Here is a 15,483-nt window from a genome sequence, read left to right as displayed (position 1 = left end):
TACTGTACCTGGCCTTGACAACGCTCATCTTTGAGGCTTTCAGAGACAGCTTTAACAGCATAGGTCTGACTAACGCCGTTAATGACTTGTTCACCTAACCAACTACCAACATGTAGACAGGTGTAGACAGATCTTAACATGAACAGGCTTTGCATTTGCAAGGGATTTAAAATGCTTAAGATTTACTATTGGAAATGCAAGGAAACAAAAATACTCACAATGATAAGTTATTACAAATGTCAAAATGGGTCTTTTGTGCATTAGAGATGTATTAGGCAAACCAAAAGAAAATGGATTAATTTAAAAGTAAACCAAACAAACAACTATGCATCTGATTGATGGTAATGGACAGAGCAATAGGCCAGCTGAAAACTCACCTCTCTTTCCTTGTGCATTATTAAAACAAAACAAAAAATGGACAGAGAGAAAACAAGACAATTACAAACAGTACACGGTGTCCAACTGTCCGACACTATATAACCCTGTATAAGTAAAGAATAGGGATCCTAAGCATATACAAAAATATAAATACAACCACAAAAACAAAAAACATTTTTTTCCCTATTTACATGCCTGTGTTTAGTTATTTATCATTTTTTTTTTATATTCTCCCATGGACAAAGGATTTATTGTAGAAAACAAGCTTTGTGATCTTCAAAGCTTTTTCAGATGTGACGATTCTCAGGTGCTACAATCTCAGCGTTACCTTAGTAACAGCATGTGGGACATTCTTAATAGGTGCAAATGCTTTGGCATGATCATCATCTTCACATATGACAGCTGTTGGTGGCTGGAGGCATAAAAATAGCTCCACACCTTACGAACAGATGCCTTCTGCTGCTCTCTCATTTAGGCAAATGAGCACAGACTTGTCAAGGAAGCCTCAACACTTCTGATTGATCAATTAAAAAAAATAAAATAAAATGTCTGCTAAAGCTGGCCTTGCCCGCATGGGCTGTGGGCGTTGTTTTCATCGCCTGCTTTGAGCTGCCATTAGTTGTGTAGCTGAAGTATTCACTAACAACTGTCGCAGCAACACAGGAGGAAAAATGGACAGCGAGACGGTAAATGATAAGTCAGTGATAAACAAGGACTGTCATTCTTTGTGGCAGTGCCTTTCAGTGAATACTAGAGGAGTCTTGAGAAGGGAAGGCCCAAGTCTTAATTTTCAAGTTTTTGCTAAAGGCCAGCCTTGGATTTTAGGACTTGAATTAATTCTGGGGAGTCCTACCTCGGAGTGATGCTCCTCGTTCTGCAGGAGCACCTCAATACACAGTTCCCCCAGGTGCAGTATGTCTTGAAGTCTCTTCTCTGGAGGGGCTTTGGAGCTGTCGGCTATGGAAGAAAAGGGGTATGAGCTACATGAAAATGTTCTCTCACTCAGGAACTGCACAAGGGACAGTTTAAAAGCATAACTTCGAATTCATAATCTGAAGAACAGATGAGATTGCATCTCACTACATGCATCTACAGAAGTAGCATTATAAAACCTCCAAACTGGGCATATGCAGTCAGCTGGGTGTAGTTGACGAGGGCAGCTTTCTCCAGGCAGTTCTGAACAATCCTCTTCATGTCTTCTGCTAGGACTGGGGTGGTGATGTCTCTCATAAGAATCTGCAAGACGACCAACACTACAGAGTTCATTTCTGAAGTGTAGGAACAGCAGCCCTGATTTGATCTTAATCTGGACATAATTGCTATCTATTACAACAGGAGCAAACTAAAAAAGTTCCAACACATCTGTGTTTTTAAAAGAATGAAGAGCTGCTTATTATCTTAAACGGTTGCAGTTAGTAACAGAAATAAAAGCTTAAAATGTAGAGATGTGCCACACCAAGATCTTGTATCTTGTATAGATTTTGGCTATAGAAAACAATCACAATTCATTCATTCAGAGATGGGACTAATATTTCACAACACAGCAGCATATGCCTGTGTAAGCATAAGTACATATGCCTGTTGCCTTTCTAACAGAAGGTCATGTTTACAAATCCTATGCAGAAAAGCATTTTTCCCCTCACACTGGGAAAAGCAATAATAATTACAGTAATCTTTATCACCATTAATGTCATCACAAACATCTTGCATTAAAAGACAGCAATTCAAATCGAACATTAACCTAAACCCTCAAAAGGCCACCAGCTTACATAAGTGAAAATCATTCTTGGCTTTAATACATCTTTATATCCATTCCCCTAATTATGTAATTAATGGGAGAACAATGATCACTCAGAGGCAACAAGGCTGTGTTCACTGCTAAGCACTATGTACGTACCGCTAACTTGGCTAAATACCCAACTGGATAACTGCTGCACAGATGCAGTGAGGCTCATATTTAAACAATGAAATTCAGTTCTCTTCTGGACCAGTCTGGCAATAACATGGTTGTAGGCACACATTTTTGTCTGCGGTAATAAACAATTTAGTAGCTAGTGATGGAGATGCATTTTATTGCTGAATATATTTAATTAAATGTAGTTTTTAAAAACTTTGCATTATTGTCGTAAACAATCTATGCATGTGGTTATAATACATGCTATGAGTGAGCAGGAATATATATATATTTTTAAAAAGAGCACCACATTAAGATGGAAGCTACGTGCATACCCTTTCCAGAAGAGAGAGCGTGGCTTTCAGAGACCCCTCTGGTCTACCAAAGGGAAAACAGTATCTGTAGATAAACAAAGGACAGCAGTGTCACAGCGCTGCACATTTTGACTCCTCTGGCACTTTAAATAATTACAATCACAGTAGCAATCTTAAGCTGACAAATGCAAATTAATTTTTTTCCCCTGAAATCATAAAGACAAACAGAGAAACGGGCGTCACCACACGTGGACGGTAAGACAATGAATGGAGAAAACACTGAAGCACAGGCCACAGGTGTAAGTGAAGAGCACACAGAAGAGGCCCTGCAGCACACTTAACAAGTGACTGAAGCAGCATTAATCAGCTTGGGTCCTGTTCTTGGGCCTCTCTGTGCCCGTTCTTCCTTATATTTGCATAATCCCAGGCAGTGATTGTAGCTGCAGTTGAGTGTTCTTAGGCACTGAAGGTGACTAACCCCCAGTAACAACACCATAGCCTTTATTGGTGTTCTCTGCATCCTAGAGTTGGGCCCAGCAGAAGGCCAGCTGGTGGTGTCGGTCATGAAGTGGGACCAAGGAACAACTTGAACACCAGTGGTCTCACAGACACTACAAACTTTGCACTTTGGCTCGCATACAAAACACCTATTAAGAGTCTCAAACCTCAGGCGACAGGGGAAATGGTGCTAAAGATTCTTTACTCTTACCTGAAATGGGTTATTTGGGTCTCCAGAAGAATCAGTAGTCTGCCCCTGATTTCTTCAAACTCGCTCTTTTCCTCCTCTGTAACTGTGCCCATTCCGTCTGGCCTGCAAAATACCAGCTTTCATTTTTTTATATTTTCATGCAACAAAGTCAACATCTGGGTCTTAATGACATTTTTAGTCTTGACGTGAAAAATCGGAATTTTTCTAACCATTCAAACCTTAAAAAGAAGAGGGGGAAAAAATAAATGGTAACATGGGATTTCATTCTGGGGAAGAATAAGCACTCAGATGTGCAGAACTGTTGCATTCAAGATGCTTAAAGGCAGTCACCAGTTTTGTGAGACAGCTTGCAAACACTAATTATATGACTCCAGTGTGTCCTACTGTAGTCCCGGAAGACCACAATTCACTGTTTTCCTTCAACTAATAATAATACTGTGCTTTTAGCTCTACCGAGTTAATGCGACAACTAGATGAGATATGAAATGATTCACAAATATGATCCGAATTAAGCATTTTGATGGATTATAACTCCAACCATTGATGCATTTATTTCAGGATTTAAATTACATTTCAGGATGCAAAGTACACTTTTGGCATAAAGTAGCAGAAAATATCAGGCTGCTAGAAAACCCAACAAGGTTTGGATTTGTGTGTTAAACCGATTAAAATCTCTCTCAAATGTTCATAATACTCCTGTATCGTAGAACACATGCCCAAACCAAACATTCAACAACTAAACATTAAAGCATTCACTTTTAACCAAATAAGGTGTGCAGAGGTGCACAGTATCCTGGGAGTCCTGGTGAGGCTGCTCTCCCATCAGCACACAGCCCAGGTGGTGGACGGCACCACACTTTATATAGAACTTGCAGCAGAGCCATAGTAGGCAAAAAGTGTGGTTGAAGCTGTGAGACAAAAGTGTTCTAAATACATGGTAAAAAGACCTTACAGATTTCCCTGCAGTTAATTTATTGGAATTAAATGAGCTAAGGAAGATCTGCTATACTACATTTAATAAACATACATTAACAGGTATTAAATAATTGCACTGAAACAGACAATGTGAACATTTTTTTAAACTCTAGCAACAGTGGTCTGTTTTAAGGCAGCATGTCCAACTCTCCAAGTCTCTCTCACTCTCTGAACGGCACTGCTTGGAGCTCAAAACCAAGCTCTCTTTACTCTGCCATTGTAAGTGCAACTTGTAAACTGGTCTGTGCTCCAATCCAAATCCCTCTCTATTAATGAAATCCTCTTTTCTTTCTCACAAGAGCCAGCTAATCCAAAAAGAGCACAATAAGTTGTGTAAAGGGCTGCCGTGAGTTGTGTGTGTGTGTGTGTGTGTATGCCTGTGTCAGAGAGAGAGACCAACCTTGTCCTAAGCCTGTTCATGAAGGGACATCTTGGTAGAAGACAGAGGGATGTATTAACCCTCCACACATTGCCCCCCCTCCTCAGTCTCTGCTCATTATTTCCAGTGAAGGCCTCATAGTTCAACAGCTGCTAACAAGAGGCCTGGGAATTAAACTACAGGCACCAGTGTGAACTGCTCTGTTCCATTTGTGTGAGTACAACTTAGTCAGCAGATCAAACTGTGCTCGTCAACCACTGAATCATAACTAAATATTCACTATTACTTTTAAGAATTCTGTGCAAATAAAAACACAGTATGCAAAAACCAAGTTCTATACCCCAAAATCCTCTAAATCACTATTTGAGACAAAATGTGATCTAAGCGCTTTAATGTGCACCAATCAGTGCAGTGATATAAACGTTATCATAATGAAGCTCAACAGTGGTGATCCTCAGCAGTTTTTTTATTTTATTTTATTTTTATAAATAGCATCAACTCGGGCATCATTGGCTAATGCTTGGACCTGGGGGGGGGAGGGGGTCGTTGATGTCCATACTCATTGTCTATGCCTAATGAAGCTAGTGTGGTCAAGATGATCTAAACACCAAGCCAGTGCTTAGCTCGTCAATGAGGCTTAATCAGTTTCAGAATTCAAAGGAGCCATTTTAAAGTGCTTGTTCAGTTGGTTGTGAAACTCCTAGCAGTGGCTTTTGAAAACATTTGATGCAAAAATAAAGGGTGCAAATTTAAAAGCTATAACTAGTTTTTATTGTTTTGTTAAAAATGTAATAACCTGAAAATTTGCACAAGTCTCTAACATTAGAACTTTTGTTCATTGGGATGTTAGTGTTTTTCAAACAAAATCAACCTTCATCAGCAGTAATAGTTAAACCTTAAGTCACCACAGCTCTGCATGGCATGCGTGTATGGATTATATCTGGACCCTTGGTGAGAGGTGAGGAGGTAATGGGAGGAAAATCCAGCTGTGCGCCATGTTTCCACTGAGAGTAGCCGAGATGAGGGTAGGAGGAAATGTTCATGTCAAACTGGGCGTGCATGATGGACAGGTGACTAAGGCAGGGATTAAGACTGACAGGCGAGAAGGATGGTTTGTGATTATAGTCTTGGCTGTCAGGGCTGAAGAGGCTGAATGGTGTCACTGCACACCTACAGGTGCATCTCTGATGCAAACCAGTCACCTTTCACATGAGCTCGGATCAGCTCCAAGCCTCAGCGAGTCCGCTGTGCATCTGTCAGAAATAAGCAACCATCATCCAATCAAATGTGCCACAAGAATTCCAGTCAGGACACAACAGTCAATCAACGTGTCAGCAAGTAAACCTGGTTTAACAAGCTTCACTGCTGATAAAACCTAAGCACCATGTACTGTCAGAAGGCAAAAATACTTCTTTTGGGACATGCACGTAAACTTACTAAAATGTCTAATGGTATTCAAAGTTCTTCAAACAGCATTTGCAGTTAATGCAGCTTAAAGCACATCACAGCAATGCAGGTAGTTTTGAGAGCAGTTTTATGTGACGTTGACCGTCAGGGACTGCATACAAAAACAGGTGTTGTCTACAAGCATTTCTACCTGGATTCCTGAGGGAAAAGTGGCCAGTCAAAGAAGAGAATTACTATGACAATACATGATTATAGTTAAACATTTACCGACTTACCAGTATTTGACCAGTACTAAGAAACTAGGGCTGGGTATCGATTCAAATTCCAAGAATCGATCCGATTCAGATTCTGAAGATTAAGAATAGATTTATTTCGATTATTTAATCCGATTTAATCGATTTGATCCAATTCGGGGTTTAGTGTTATTAAAAATGTATTTGAGCTGTTTCCTGACTATGTACAGAAGCAACATGTTAAAACTAGTATTATATCGATATTAATCAGCAAATAGTTACTGGTAGTTGGTAGTTACTGACGGCTGGACAATAAACAGAGGACATCTTTGAGGTGTCTATATCTGCAACAGTGGACTCCTACTGGGACACTAACCAGTGCATTATTATTATGATTGAAATAATTAAGAATTCACCCAAAAGCTGTTGCTACCAAATGCATTTTTATTTTAAAAGTGCTCACACTTAATAAACTGAAAGTATAAAATGTAAATGTGTATTTTTCTTTAAAGTGCGAATATAATAACAGAACTGTCACGTTACGGTCCCCGACCCCTCCCTGTTGGGCGTGTGTTAACGTTGTCTGCGTCTACTCGTCTGCATCTGTAGATCTCCGTGGGTGCGGGTGCGGCTTGTGATAATCCTCACCTGTGGCTCGTCTCGTCATCACGTGGGGTTTCTGTGGTTTGTCTATTTAATGTGTGTTCGCGCAGCGTCCTGTGCTCGTCGTTGTTTGAGTCACACATGTTCTATGTAAACGTGTTTTATGTGCGCTGTCTGCGCTTTGGTAAATGTAATAAACGTAACAATTTGGAAAGTGCAAAGGATTATGTCTCGTCCATTGCCTTGCGCCCAACGTTACAAGAACATTTTTAACTTTTTTAAACTGTAAAAACACTGGGTAAACTGTCAGTGACATGGACTAACTGTAAATAGTCACTGACACTGGATAAACTGTCCTTCTGCTTTTAGATTGCCGATTTGACTATCGTCGTTACCGGCACTGTCCGACGCCATGTTGTTTTACAGTTAGACCGAGCACGCCTGCGTGAATTCAGTGACGAGGCGGGGGTAAAAGTTCACAAAAAAATCGATCTTTTGACGTACGAATCGATTATCAGATCATCTTATGCGAATTGATTCTGAATCGGAAAATCAATTTTTTCAACACAGGCCTATAAGAAACTATACTGTACACTATAGGCTACTGTATGATCCTCCTCATGTAACCACAGATATGCAGAATATAGAAGGTGTTCAACCACTAAAAGTATGACCTTAGTACAACACCGCAATGGGACTATTGAACATGTACAGCTGAATACTTACCATAGTGATGAAGTATTTTTCCACTGTATAATAGGGCTCATCACTGTATGTATTAATATATTCTATTTAATTTCAATTTCTTTTTAACCAGCGTTAAATTCAGATCAATCTCTTATAAGGGTGTCCTGGCCAAGACGAAGAGGACTTGGACATTGCAAATATGTAGTAAATTACATAAACTTTAGCATTAATTCACAAGCTTTAGCAAATTAACCATAATCTATCCTAACAAACAAGGACATAACTATAGTCAATAAGCCTAAAGGTCAAAATAAAAAACTAAAATCTTTAAATGGGTTTAAGTTTAAATGCAAGTTTATTAAAAAGGTGGATGAAAACTTGCAGAGATGCATAAACTTTCACTGAGGGCCAAATACTAATTCCTATTCATTCTCACACAGACACAGTGGAATGCACCAGTTCTGAAGAGAGAAGAATTATTTAAATGAGACTACAAACTGACAAAAAGCCACTACTGCCAGTTTTCATTTGTACCCAGAGATTAACAAGCAAGGCTAATCATAACTGCTCCTAATTGGCTAAATTAAAGACTAGAGAGAAGAATCACATCCATGTATTTAACGTGGACCAAGTCAAATGTGGGTGATTTACAATAAGTAGAAAATTAATAGCTTTAAAGAGGACAGTCTTTGAGCCAAAAACAAGGACTTCAAACCAACAAGTGGACAAAGAACATTGCTCATATATAAGGGACACGTGTGTGTGTGTGCGCGCACACGCGTGTGTGTGTGTGTATTTATACAGACACACTGTTGATATGCTGGCAACTGCAAAGCTACAATAAATGTTGAATACATTTATTCCATCATTTGGGTATTTACATTTAGGGCATTTATCAGATGCTCTTATCCACTTATATGTCTACAGAGTTGTTAGTTCTCTTAAGGCACCTTTAATCATCCAAGTGAAGGTTTATGCTTTTTGTTTGCAACAATTTATGGTGTATATACAATTCCTTGTATATAGCACCATTTATGAGATGTTAACAAATGTAGACAAAATGTGATCAGTTATTTGTTCATTTATGTGGAATCTTTTGTAAAATTATTTTGGCGTGACACTACCAAATTTGCTGTTGCAATACCAGTGGATGTAAATATGTTTACAATATTTTTATACTCCACAAAGTTAAGCGTTATATGCAGGGTGCCATTATTAAAACCAATTTTGTAAACTCCTCATTTTCAAAAGTTATTATTAATTTGGTTATTAGAGAATCAACATAACATTCAATCATATGCCAATGAAGGAACAATGGCAGCAAACATGTGTTTGCATCTCATGTGTTTTGTAATCTTGCACCTTACTTCACACATTGGCAGAACAAATATCGCAAGGTGGAATTGTGTGTTTGTTCTCTGGGCAGGTTGATGCTGATGTAAAGAAAGACGGATGAAAATTAGCCCTTTACATCATGACTATGTTGATGAATGTGTGTTGTCACTGTGTTAATGAATAAGAGTTAAGATAAGCAATGCTTCACTCCTAAATTAACAATATATCTAAAGACACCATTGATGGTCTGGCATATCCTTTCATCTGCCATTTGTAAAAGAATGTGTAAAGCCAGGAAAGGTGACTTGGTACAACTGACTTATTTCTAATAATAGAAATAATTTGATGTAAAGAAGTAGAACATATGAACAAACACTAATGTTAAAAGCATATTATAAACAGTATTATAAATGCCTGCCCCAAGCCACCTTTTACAGGCCTCCACACCAGAATCCCTTAAAAATCAAAATGGTGGGTGTTTGTACGGCCAGGTGTAAGATGTACTCAGACACAGTCTCAATGTTTAAAACTCGATTAAAGACTCATCTGTTTAGTTTGGCCTTTGATTAATCTGTTACATATTTACTACATCTCGTATCTTTTCTCCGAGGTTCACCTGGAGAGTAACATTGCAGTCGGAGCCTACAATACCAGCATCGCTGCTCCGACACGGAATGAAAGCCTGGCGTTCATCAACAGACATTTACAGTGACAATATCATAACCCAGAACTTTCATTTTTATCTTTACTTAGTCTGATTGTGTGATTTGTGTGTGACTTGTGTATTTGTCTGTATTTTGTGTAATCTGTGTGTTAACGGGCCGCCCAATGGAGAATGGGTTCCCTTTTGAGTCTTGGTTCTCCCGAGGTTTCTTCCTATTCCCCACTATCTTAGGGAGTTTTTCCTCGCCACTGTCGCCCTTGGCTTGCTCATTAGGGTTCTGGACCCGTAGTATTGTTAACCTTTTAAATCCTGTAAGGCGCTTTGTGACAACATGTGTTGTGAAAAGCGCTATACAAATAAACTTTGATTGATTGATTGATGTACTCACCTGTTCCCATTGACGTGGGATGCACAGAAGGCATAGCTGTAATGCAGGAGGGTGGGGTCTACCATGACCCTGTTCTCTGCGCACTCCAACAGGTTCTTCAGGTAAGAGAGATGGCGATGGCAGCCTCTCACTCCATAGCGAGCACAGTATTCATCCAGAACAAACACCTGGCCAGGACTGAACCACCCCTGCACACAGCCAGAAGCAAGATCACAAACTTGCAATGTGAGAATGCAGCAACCTGATGTTAAATTGCCAATTTCATGGGAACGGTTGCTTGACTGAAACATTGCGGACAAAACCTACATAGGAAACATGAAAATACTTTATTTGCAAAAGTCCTAAAGTGATGAGATAAAAGATAGTGTTTACTATTTTTTTTTTTGCATCATAATTCCTGCATCAAACCCTGTGGTCTATGGTCTTTTCAGTGTCACAGGCCACAGCTGTGCCATGTTCTGATCCAATTTTATCTCTGTTCTGATCCTGTAACACACCCCCCCTCGCTTCTCTCAAGCACAGTGGCTGTGCAAACGAAACTTGGAGGTTGATCTCAGCAGCATCTCTCTCTCTTTTCCAAGTGCAATGGAAAACATTGTTTAGTTAACAGACCACAGCACGGAAACAAAACACCTTGCCTACTTCCAACATTTTTACAAACGAGTGAGAGCAAGGTTAAGCACAAACTATTAAGTCACAGGCAGAAAAGTCACTCAGACAGCGAGCGGCTGGAACGTGCCGTGTGGCTCCCGTCGCATTCATTAGCTCATTCATCCCTCACATAATAACTAAATTAGGCATGAATCTTACAAACTTAATTAAGACGCCTTCTCCATAGGACCGTTAACAAATTAACACTTCGAAGGGGCTGCTCGCCCACGGCGGCGCTGGAGGCTGAGAGTCGTGAGGCCGGCACTGCGCCCGCAGACGCTCGTGGGAGCCCGACAGCCACCGGGGGAGCAGCAGGCAGGATGCTGAGAGGAGCCCTCGATGAGGCCCCCCACCCCCTCCGTCCGACCTCCCAAAGCACTTGGAGATGGAGCGGGCGCCATCATTAAAGACGGGGAGGCAGGGGGCGCAGTTCAAAAGGCCAGACGGATCCGACGCACGCCCAGCGCATTTTGGCCCCTCTCCTCGATTTCACTTTAACTGGTTGCACGCTCCTTCCACACTGCGGGCCTTTCTCTCGGTCTGAATGTCAGTTTAGATTATGCTTCTTATTACTGAAAGCAACAAGATTGCTGATGGGTCCGAGTTTCCGTCATTAACCCCTCTTGTTTCACTTTACCTAGCTGCTCTTCAGTATATGCATCATGTGTCTTCAAGTATCTTTCAAGTATTTTACTCCCAAGAAATCACTGCAGGAATATGAGTCATGTCATGCCTCTGTGCATCTCATCCTCCATTCTGTTCATGTTTGCCCTTATTCTACAAGAATAGGTTTTCTCTAAAAATATCATTCATCCTTCTGCACATCTTTTCTTCCCTCATACATCGATCTTTCCCCCTCTTTGTCACCGTGTCTCTCTGTCCATCTCTTCCCCAGATCTATTAATATCGCACCGCTACGAGAGGCGGCAGAATGGCGCGGTGCCGAGCATAGTGCCACAAGATGTTCCACCGTGACAAACAGATGGCCTGCTCGTGTCTTGGCTCCGACCGCTCAATTAACCACCAGCGATCGAATGAGATGGCACTCACGCCAGCCTAACGAACGCGACAGTCTGGATCATACTGCTGCTCATAGTCTGAAAGAGAGGGAGAGAGAGCGCGCACAAGAGCAGATCATCTTGCTATCTCACGCACGCACACACAAAATAACGTGAAGGGTTATACAAGAATCGCAGACAAGATATTCAGATGCAGTGCTGCATAGAAGCAGTCTTCAGTTCCGTTAGATATGTAGAAGTGCAATTGTCTGTTTTCTTTGAGATTTATTTTCTTTGAGATCGTCTTCTGGAGTAAGTCATAAACCAAACCAAAAGACCTTCAATAGATTGGACAAAACCACAGCGCAAATATTCAAGGTTGAAATATATTCAATATATATAAAATATTGAACATATATTGTTGGTATGAAAATATATTGGCAAAGCTGTAGAGAATAAACAAGCTAGCCAAGGAAAGCGATAAAATGACATGAAGCAAAGCCACAGATATCACATCATACAACCTGCCTACATCTAACGGAAAATTAACAGCACAGACCAAGGTTTTAGAGTAAACTTATGATCCGCATGTTTTATACAACAGATGAAACAATGACACTGCCACAATAACAAAAGTGCTATAAGGAAAGGACAAAAACAGCAAGCAGCGGACATCCAAACACGTGACCTCATGAACATGGAGAAAGATGGTGGCAGTCATTTAATGGCCCAGCAACATAACATCAGCTTCTGGAACTGGCCTATTTATCTTTACAGATAGTGTATCTGAAGACAGCTCGCTGGGCACCAGAGCAGTATCAGACTAGTCAATGATCTCAAACACTGCTAAGGCAACAGAGGGGAAAAAAGTGTGACATTTTAGAGGCCAAGTGACTTCAGAATTTACATACAATCAAGATACAGTATTTCACTTGATGAAAGGAGACCAAACCCACAGAGCCCGGAAAACAGCCCTTCACCTGCAGATGGCTGACCCAAAACTTCAGTACAGCACCACAACGTAAGAGAGAAGGAAGTTGATATCAGTACTTTTTCCAAGGTCGATATTACCAAAAATGTTTATTTGCTCCAACTGAATGCATTTCCTGTTCTCCCAATACTCATGCACTCCTGGTTTAACCACTAAAATAATAAAAAATGTGAGTATTACACACTATAGTGTTCATGTTTTATTAAAACATCTTAAGCACTAAAGCTGCAATATATTCAACACTACAAGAACGCTACAATCAAAATGACACACCATCATATTATAATAAGGTGATGTCTAAGGGGTTTTCTGGTCTCAAGGTCTCTTACCTAATTCCTTTTTTAACCATAAAGTATAACAAAAATATTGCAAAATGCTGACTCAATGAAGTATTCAAGTGCTTTCCCATTTTTTAAATTTCATTTTAATAATCAAACCACTGTAATAGCCACTGCAATATATAGATAGAACAACAATTTAATATTTTGTCCTCTTGCTTTCAGAGCCACTAGTAGCAAGGTCTCAATCAAAGGTGACTAGTTCTGAGAAATAAATAATTAAATTCAGCCCAGATGCATATTTGCATGGTGATGTGGGGGTGTGTGTTGTGGGGAGTGAGCATGATTAGGGGTGAACGTCGAAGAGGGTGTGTTCAATTACACCGGGGCTGAACATGACAGGCCCTTGTTGCCCCTCATTTGCTGTGAAATTCATAGGTGTGTGGTGTCTCCCAATTACAGGACGTGGGGGGGGTGCTCTCTCAGTAACAACTTTAGAAGTGATGTCTACATGACCAGGGCCTGTATATACATTCAGTCTCAGACTGCTACTGCGTCTGAAATCCCCAAATGACTAATCTCAAATCACCCAGTGACTGAAGTTGTCTTTATGGAGGTGTACTTCCATATAATAGTAGTGTTGAATTGAGGGGCTGTTTTATTGTTTAGAAATCTGTTCCAGCATAGAATTTGGATGTTGAGTTTTATTTCAAAATAATCAGCTCATTTATCAAATCAAATCAAAGTTTATTTGTATAGCGCTTTTCACAACACATGTTGTCACAAAGCGCTTTACAGGATTTAAAAGGTTAACAATACTATGGGTCCAGAACCCTAATGAGCAAGCCAAAGGCGACAGTGGCGAGGAAAAGCTCCCTATTTATACCAGCTACGTTACAGGTTTTAAAACATTCAATACATTTAGATTATTTCATATTGTGCAGAATCCTTAATTCACTTCATGAATATATATAATCACAAATAGTGAAATAACCCTAGTGTGGTGTGGTTTTCGGAAACATTCACACACGTGCGCACGCCCACATGTCTCGGGAAGCATGGGAAAAGCAGCACATTCGGGTGGCCTTTCGAGCTCTGTGGTCTTAACCGGGCTTTTTACTGTCCACTGAAGTTTGAACAAAAGCCTTGGCACCCTCACAAAGAGCTGAGCACAGACTCAGCCATTCATCAGACAACTGCCAAACAGAAGCAGCTCACCGAGAGCAGGTAGACGGGCACAATGAGGACAGCAGCTGAAGGGTCGTTAGCTGCCCGTTTGTCTACCATCATGGCTGTGATTCTGAATTTACTGACTGAAATCCATTAGGACTCGTGTTTGGAATATGTTGGTAGTTATGAAGACTACTAAATTCTAACATCTCTCTCAACACACACATACACGCGCGCACCCCCATACCTAAAATAAAAACCATCAACACCTCATCAGAACAATTTTCATGGTCCATTGGATGTTGAACATATACACACACATGTATACATTTTGGCTTGGAAGTGCACATGCACAGTGTTCAAGTTTGATACAACACTCTGTCCACCCTGCCATACAGGAGTGCATCAGGGAATAGTTGGAGGACCCGTGTCATTCCAGTCTTCTCCCTCATACATGCGAGCATTGTAACTCAGAGCACGGCTCTTTCCTGCACTCCCCAGAGCAGCTCAGCAGCAGTGCAGCACGATGCCGTTCCTGTTAGGGCTCCATTGATTGGAAGCATTTATCTTCCTCTTGAGCAGGAGTTCTCACTTAGCCTGAGGGGCCACATCCCTCCCCAGTGGACATTTAACCCAGTACTCACCCCCCCCCCCCCCCCCCCCCACACACACACACACACACACACTGGTTGAGCTCTGTAAAAATGTTGTCTGGCTTTCATATGCTTGGCTGCAGCTTCATGTAATTCATGATTGATTTAACACTCAAAAAGGCATTTTATTACTTTATATTTTTACATTGAATTTCTTTTTGCAATCCATTCCTTCATAAAAATGAAGATCGCTAATAGCACATGTGGAGCAATAAGTAAAAAACGAAATCTCATTAAAATTTAAAATACCCTTTAAACACACCAGTCCTTTCGTTTCATCCCAGTGGTTATAACAAGGATCAAGTTAATCAGTGTCATTCACATTCTGCATCATTCAAATGTTAAGGTCTTTAGGCCTCTCGCACCAAATCAAGAACTGTAAGAACAGTAATGAGGACAGCACGCAGGCACAAGCTCGCTCACTTACCAGGCAGGAGTAAGAGTCATTCATGCGGTGGGTGAGTGTGAGCTTCTGCAGCGTTTGGAAGAGGCTGGCGTGATCAAAGCTGCAGGGGACGGCGGAGACGAGTTCCTCCACTCCTGCCCTCTCCAAACCTTAAACACAAATACATTCGTCTCAGCTAGCACGACAACACCACGTCCTACACGTTTATGCCTCGACTTCAGTATACATTACTCGGTCAAAGTAGCAGCTTATACAAGCGTTTTAGAAATCTAACTCTCATAAAACGTATGCCCAGTGTCTGTAGTTGGATATAGAGATATGTAGAATTTAAACAACTAGCTGTATCATGGTTTTTCAATGTCTTCCAAGT

The 15,483-nt window shown here is 40.7% G+C and overlaps 1 protein-coding gene across 6 annotated transcripts in view; it reads right to left on the bottom strand.

Annotated features, from left to right (window-relative positions):
- cadps2 (Ca++-dependent secretion activator 2) overlaps positions 1–15,483 on the bottom strand; it is a 118,040-nt gene that overhangs the window by 23,971 nt on the left and 78,586 nt on the right. For all 6 annotated transcript variants that reach the window (XM_077007307.1, XM_077007306.1, XM_077007310.1 and 3 more), the window contains exons 12-17: positions 15,135–15,262; positions 9,967–10,154; positions 3,296–3,397; positions 2,608–2,671; positions 1,491–1,614; positions 1,232–1,335 (exon numbers count right to left, since the gene is read on the bottom strand). In XM_077007307.1, coding sequence (XP_076863422.1) covers positions 1,232–1,335; positions 1,491–1,614; positions 2,608–2,671; positions 3,296–3,397; positions 9,967–10,154; positions 15,135–15,262 — 710 coding nt within the window. The remainder of the gene's footprint in view (positions 1–1,231; positions 1,336–1,490; positions 1,615–2,607; positions 2,672–3,295; positions 3,398–9,966; positions 10,155–15,134; positions 15,263–15,483) is intronic.

This window comes from Brachyhypopomus gauderio, chromosome 5, assembly GCF_052324685.1.
Source record: "Brachyhypopomus gauderio isolate BG-103 chromosome 5, BGAUD_0.2, whole genome shotgun sequence".
Taxonomy (NCBI): domain Eukaryota; kingdom Metazoa; phylum Chordata; class Actinopteri; order Gymnotiformes; family Hypopomidae; genus Brachyhypopomus; species Brachyhypopomus gauderio.
The sequence above is the reverse complement of the archived record's forward strand: the minus strand, read 5'-3'. Positions and strand labels throughout refer to the sequence as shown.